The following is a 7196-nucleotide window of genomic DNA, read 5'->3' as shown; positions in this document are numbered from 1 at the left end:
TGTGTGATGTATGGCCGATAGTTAAGAATGCACTTTGCTCAGCGACATGTCTATAGATGACCCAAAAAAATCCAGTTGAGATTTAAAATATTTTGCGGTCACCGATTTGATTATCTGATAAAAAACTGTTTATTTCATCAAATATTTCCTAAACATGTCCTTATTGAATAATTCTTAAAACCTGCATTGAAGAGTTGCGAACTATTTTATCGAAAGTTTTTTGAAACACACTAAGTCTTGTGAAACACACTTACGAGTTAGGTATAATTAAGTTAAAACGTGAACGTGAAGTAACGAAAATGCTAACAAAACACTTACGAAATGTTAGAAAAACAAGCCCAAACTGTACAGCAAAACAGAAGTTATCGTAACTGTATTTGAATAATGGACTTAGAGCAGATTAGAAATTTTACAACTGAAGGAAGTAGCACTAAATGTTCAGCAATGTGTCATAAAGGTAGCAAAATGTAAACAAAGTAGTATTTTGACTTCTATACAAAATACTTATTCACTATAATTATACCGATTGCCAACAGAACTATAGTAACAAAAGATAATCCATGTATATGGCAAATGAGTATATTACTTTGCAAACTGTAACAAGATACCAAACATTTACAGTTTCAGAAAAATTAAATTGATAGCATTTCAGAGGTATAAAGGGGCTTTAAATTTTTATTTTATTCCTTTCGACACTAAAAGCTTTCTATTTTGATCTCAAAAGTTAATATAAAACATCGTGCATGTATAAATCTACATAACGTTTGTCACAAGAATGATTTTCTGATTGTGAAAATTATACACATTTTGGTGATAATACTAAGGTTATGTGAACTTAATGGTATACTTGTCACTGTATCCAGTATAATTTTGAAATGAATGATACGTTCTTAGAATGTAAGAATATTCTCTATAATTTACAAAATAAAGAAATGTGTTTTATCACGGAATGATAGCAAGAAGAAGAAAAGATAGTTTTACTTGTTTTATTTGACTTTATGAGTAATTTATAATTCGCAAAAATGATGATTTTAACACGCTATACATTAATCTCCTATAAAACAGATAGGACAGTTGAGTGCATCATTAAAAGATATATCCGCCCTGTACAATTTGTAAAGGTTTCATTGAACAACTTTTTATTGTTTTTCATAGTAAGGTGAAATAAATGGTTACTTTTTCGTTTTCCGTGATATAATGAACATATTTTCACTCATCATGACAAATTTCAATATTTTTTCATGAGAAAAATTGAATATTTCAATCAAATGAAAAAATATCCTCTTAATATGTTTTATAAGTTTTATAAACAGTAAACCATTTAGATCTACCTGTCGAATTTTCCATACTCACAGATTCCTATTTAAATATATGATAAATATGATGTCGTTTTATTTTTGTTTGAAAAGAATAATTATTACCAAGAAGTTGGTTTAATAGTTTTCAGACACATTTTAAGATATTCATAACACAAGTAATGATAAATGTTTGTCAGACAGGCGCGCTGTATCAAAGGGAGAACGTGTAACACGTAAGACATGGTTAATGTAATAATATGACATGCGCTTATTCGATAGCTGGCACAAAATTGCCGGAAAGCGTCGCTTCTCTTTCTGATAAATTTTGTTGTAACACGAAATATGGTAAGTATCTATTGTTTAAAAGGAACATGAAAGTGATAAAAATAATTATAGTTATATTGTAATTTGCATCATGTATTGTGTTATGCGCCGAAAAATAGTCTAATATCTATTTCCGAAATAATCTGGACATTTTGAGTAAAATTAAAGACTTTATCTTTTCATTCATGCATATTCTAAATTCAAATTCTTTATTTCTCTCAGTGCATCATACATGATACAAACATAAGGTATTTAAACAATTAACATTTGTAAAAACGGCAATACGTACATGGCAAGTCATTTCACAATACATAAAAAAGATTAAACGTTTATTGTTTGTTTTTATTTTCTCTATTCGTTCAGTAGGGAAGTATAATAATAATTTATTTAGTGTAATGATTCTGCAGCATAATTAATATGTATAAACAACTGATATTTAAATTATGTTTGACCACGTGTTCTTTATAGTCTGAGAATAACATTATATAAATAACACATGGGTTTGTGCGTAACAGTAAAAATATCATCCCGAGGAAAATACTGTTACTCGAGGCATAGCCGAGGGTAACAGTATTTTTACGAGGGATGATATGTTTACTGTTACTCACAAACCCATGTGTTATTTATTTTATTACCCCGAACAAAAATACTGTGATGATCTGAAATTGTCAACTAAATCAAACTGTAACAAAAATAAATCAAGAGTAACAATAACTAAACTGTCCTTACCTGTTTTAAGTGTACTTTAGGCCTACGTGAGAAGTTTTCTTTTTCTTTTATTCTTTATTCTTTAGGCAAGTGATGATATCTACAAATCATAAACATACAATAAGCTAGGTTTTATACTAACCAATTTACACGGTTATGATCTGTGAAATCTGATCCTTCTGTTTCCAGAATATTCTTAGCATGGTTTTTGATATCCTATGTCTATAACATATGACAGATATCATTAATCTTATTTTGCATCACTTGTCTCACTTCCTAGTGCCTATGTACTCCTCTGTCGTCCCTAAAGACAGCGAGTTTATTTTTTTGTTGTTATGGTCTTATTTGCATATTCATGATCATTTCAGTGGGATTTTTTATCTCTCTATTAATAAGGTTTAAAAACAACAGGTGATAGGTATACTCATTGAAGCTAACATTTTTGTAAGTACTCAACATGAAGTATTCGGTATACAGGGAAGGGCTCCCGATGATGTTGTTATTATATTTGGCCCAATCATTTTGTATATTTTCTAATTATGTTGATGTAATAGAATTGATGTATATTAATATATGCAATAAAATGTTATTTAAATAAATTCATCGTTACTAAGATGATGTTTTTTAATACATTTTTATTGTATAAATAATCCATTCTATCCTACGTAACTTTCGTTGAATTAAACTAATATTTGATATTACATCTATTTTTTGATTTTACTAACAACATAATAAATGATTTCAGTATATTTATCTTCGCTATTATAGATTACGGAATGTAAGTAGATGTTTAACTATTTTAAAATTTGGATTTGATTTTAAATTCAAATGAAATTTTGTAATGGTAAATTGTATACTATTTTGACAAAAATGATTAAACGTTCTATTAAAATAGGCTATTGTCCGCAAGATAACTACATATATGTACGCTATTATCTACGTTACGTCTTACCGCGCTATTTGACGTCAACGTCACTTCTGACGTATGTTGTTATTGTTTATATATTACTGTTGAGATTTTGTACACATTGAATCGAGAGTCAATACAGATCGAACCTACACAACGACTTTGTATTATTACTTCAAATATACGAAACCACTTCCACATTGGTGCCGTTTGTATAGCTATTGACTAATCATGAATCTACAGAAGCTTATTTCAACAAGAGAAGGTCATCGCAGAATTGTGCAGAGAAAATTAGCCGCAATTGATCAAAATGAGGAAATGTCATCTCTAGAAATTTCATCACTCATAGATTATCTGACAGAGAAAGCTACGATAATCAAAGGATTGAATGAAAAAATCATAAATCAGTGTGACGATATTGAAACAGAAATCGTGGAAAGTGAAGAATATTCATACGATTTGGATCTGAGGATTCAAAAGTTAAGTGAGACTTACCGGAAACATACTCAAGACTTTACAAACAATAGTTCCGTTGATCAAGAAGAAAGCCCTATGGTACCGCGACATACGAGTTCGAGTACATTTGCGCAACATAAACTTCCAAAACTTACCATACCTAATTTTGACGGAGATCTTACCAACTGGCAGACTTTCTGGGACTCTTATGAGTCATCTATTCATCTGAATTCTACGTTATCGGACGTTCAGAAGTTCAACTACTTGCGATCTCTGGTTCAAGGTATAGCAGCACGGTGTATAGACGGGTTTCCTTTGACGAATGCGAACTATTTAAAGGCAGTGAGTCTACTAAGGGAGCGCTTCGGACAACCACAGAAGATAATTCATAGATACATGCAGTCCTTGCTTGAACTTCCAAGACCTAGCAACAATGTAGTAAGTTTACAATGTTTTTATGATAAAATGGAAACTTTTATCAGAGGTTTAGAATCACTTTGGCAGTCACAGGAATCTTACGGTAGCTTATTAATACCAATAATCTTAGAGAAGTTACCAGGCATAATGAAGCAAAATATGGCACGTGAACATCGCAGTGTAAACTGGGAATTACAAGAGTTAAGGTCAGCTATCTGTAAAGAAATTTCTTTCATGGAAGCAGGTATTTCTACTAGTGATATTATCAACCGTGAACCTGATGTTCATATTCCCACAGCGTCATTCTTTACTGGAACCAGACAAAGTACAAATGAACGTAAAAATGAACGTAAGAAAGACGTCAATTTTCGGAAAATTTTCAAGAAAGTTTGTCCCTTTTGTAATGATGAACATTCCCCAAACGAGTGCAGAAAGGTTACATCATATGAATCGCGTATAGATATTGTAAAAAGAGAACATTTGTGTTTTAACTGTTTACGGAAACATCAAGTATCGGCATGTCGTTCCACAAATAGATGTCGTCACTGTCAGCGCAAACATCATTCAAGTATCTGTGACAAATCTGCCAAGCAATCAAACTCAAAGCTCAATCCCAATGCCGCAAGTTTCACCATACCAGCTACTTCCGGTGTTTCAAATCAACCCGAAGCTGCAATTCTACACTCTACCACTCAGCTAAGACATGACGTTCTTCTAAAGACAGCCGTTGCACAGATATGTTCTAACATCGTTTCATTGGAAACAAATATTCTTTTTGACGAGGGAGCTCAGCGTTCTTTTATCACTGAAGAATTAGCGGAGAAACTACAAATTGAGCAGACCGGAAGTGAAGTCGTTCATTTAGCATCGTTTGGTGATACTAGCCAAAGAGTACGACACATGAGGAAATGTTGTATACAACTTATTACAGACGACAATGAGAAAATATGCATTGATGTTTTGATTGTTCCAAAGATAGCCGTACCGCTGCGAAATATTAATCAGAATATATTAGCCCTCCCATACTTGCATGGTTTAAAGCTAGCTCATCCAGTTACAAATGACAGAGATTTTGAGATATCGTTACTGATTGGAGCAGATTCATATTGGAAAATTGTTCAAGATAAGGTAATCCGAGGGAATGGTCCAACAGCGGTGCAGTCGAGACTTGGATATCTTTTATCCGGTCCACTTCCGGTTTCCAACTTTCCAGCGTCAATACAACACCAACTTCCGGTTTCTACACTTACAGCGTCCACATCCCAACAGCCTCCAGTTCCCGCACAAGAAACGTCCACCCATTTGTTGAACATTCTAACGTCCTCCCCAGATTCCTTTGATATTGAGAGATTTTGGAAGCTTGAGTCTCTTGGTATATCTCAAGAAGAAGAGAACCCTGAGGCTACATACCTAGAAAACTACCAGCGTGATTCTATCACCTACAATAACGGACGTTACACAGCCAAACTGCCTTGGAAAGAAGATCACGCTACCTTACCAACGAATTATGACATCACCAAGAAACGCACTGAAAACGTAATCAGACGTTTACGTCAAGATCCTAGTAGTCTACAAACGTATGGAGAAATAATCAATGATCAAGAAAAGAGAGGTTTTATTGAGAAGGTAGACGAAGGTATCACACCCCAACACAAGATACATTACATTCCCCACCACGGCGTCAAGAAAGACTCAGTCACAACACCGATACGCATCGTTTATGATTGTAGTTGTCATCAGTCACGTAACCAACCAAGCTTAAATGACTGTTTGAAGTCTACGCCACCAGAGCTAAACGATCTCACTCAAATTCTTATCCGTTTTCGGTTACACAGATATGCTGTTACTACCGACATAGAGAAGGCTTTTCTACAAATACAGCTTGCAGAAGAAGACAGAGATGTTACAAGATTTCTTTGGTTAAGTGACCCCAAAAATCCCGACAGTACTTTGATCACCTACAGGTTTAAAGCAGTTCTGTTTGGTGCAACATGTTCCCCGTTCATTCTTAATGCAACGATTTTAAAACATCTAGCAAGTAACAGTGATGTATGGGTCAGTAGTATTTTAAGAAGAGATTTGTACGTGGACAACGTTTTGTCAAGCTTTGAAGATGAAAACCAGGCACTTGCTTACTTCCATGATTCACGAAAGCTTATGTCGTCTGCAAACTTTAACTTACGCTCTTGGAATTCAAATAGCCAGAAACTACGAAATTTAGCCTTAAACTACGACGTACAAGATAGAGATAAAATCACAAAGATACTTGGAATGCGATGGAATACAGAGACAGATATGTTGACTTTCCAACAAACCTATATACCAGTCACAGATACTACAACGAAACGAGAAATCTTGCGACAGACGTCAAAAATATTCGATCCTCTTGGTCTACTTAGTCCGGTTACGGTACGTGCTAAGATTATATTGCAACAAATTTGGGAAGAAAAAGTTTGATTGGGATACTCCACTTCCAGCAAATATACAAAAGAGGTGGAAAAATCTTGCTGCAGATTTGACTACACTATCCACCACTCAATACAGACGTTGCTATTTTCCCGGAGCAGACGAGAAAATTAGACAAGCAGACGACCATTCACATACTACCTTACACGTGTTTGTAGATGCTAGCCAGTCATCATATGGAGCTGCAGCTTACCTTTCCAATGGTCAAAATTCATCACTAATTATGGCAAAGAATCGTGTGGCACCTCTTAAAAAACTTACGTTACCCCGACTAGAATTAATGGCAGCTGTAATAGGTGCTCGACTTTTAAGCCACATAAAGAAGACATTAAAACACACAAATTTCTATCTTTGGTCAGACAGTCAGATTGTTTTACATTGGTTAGAAACAGTTAAAACTTTACCCCGCTTCGTGAGGAACAGAGTCGAAGAAATACAAAAACTGACCGGGGACCGGAAATGGAAATACTGTCCAACCAACTTTAACCCAGCAGATTTACTAACCCGTGGTATAACAGCGACCCAGTTTGTCAATAACAGCCTTTGGCAATATGGACCATCCTGGATCAACAATCAATCAAAATGGCCTACATGGAATCCAAAAGATGCAACAGTGCTCA

At 34.4% G+C, this 7196-nt stretch overlaps 1 protein-coding gene across 1 annotated transcript; it reads left to right on the top strand.

Moving 5' to 3' along the window:
* The first annotated feature begins 3468 nt into the window (after positions 1–3468).
* On the top strand, positions 3469–6567 carry LOC132728870 (uncharacterized). The gene has a single exon (XM_060714562.1). The coding sequence runs from the start codon at positions 3469–3471 to the stop codon at positions 6565–6567; it is 3099 nt and encodes a 1032-aa protein (XP_060570545.1).
* Positions 6568–7196: the final 629 nt, after the last annotated feature.

Source organism: Ruditapes philippinarum, unplaced genomic scaffold, assembly GCF_026571515.1.
Source record: "Ruditapes philippinarum isolate M1 unplaced genomic scaffold, ASM2657151v2 ctg989_1_1_1_1, whole genome shotgun sequence".
Classification (NCBI taxonomy): domain Eukaryota; kingdom Metazoa; phylum Mollusca; class Bivalvia; order Venerida; family Veneridae; genus Ruditapes; species Ruditapes philippinarum.
Note: the sequence above shows the minus strand (reverse complement) of the source record. Positions and strands in the feature narration are given on the sequence as shown.

Coding starts and splice junctions, on each gene's coding strand:
- LOC132728870 (XM_060714562.1), top strand. CDS start 3,469: ATGAATCTACAGAAGCTTATTTCAACAAGAGAAGGTCATCGCAGAATT.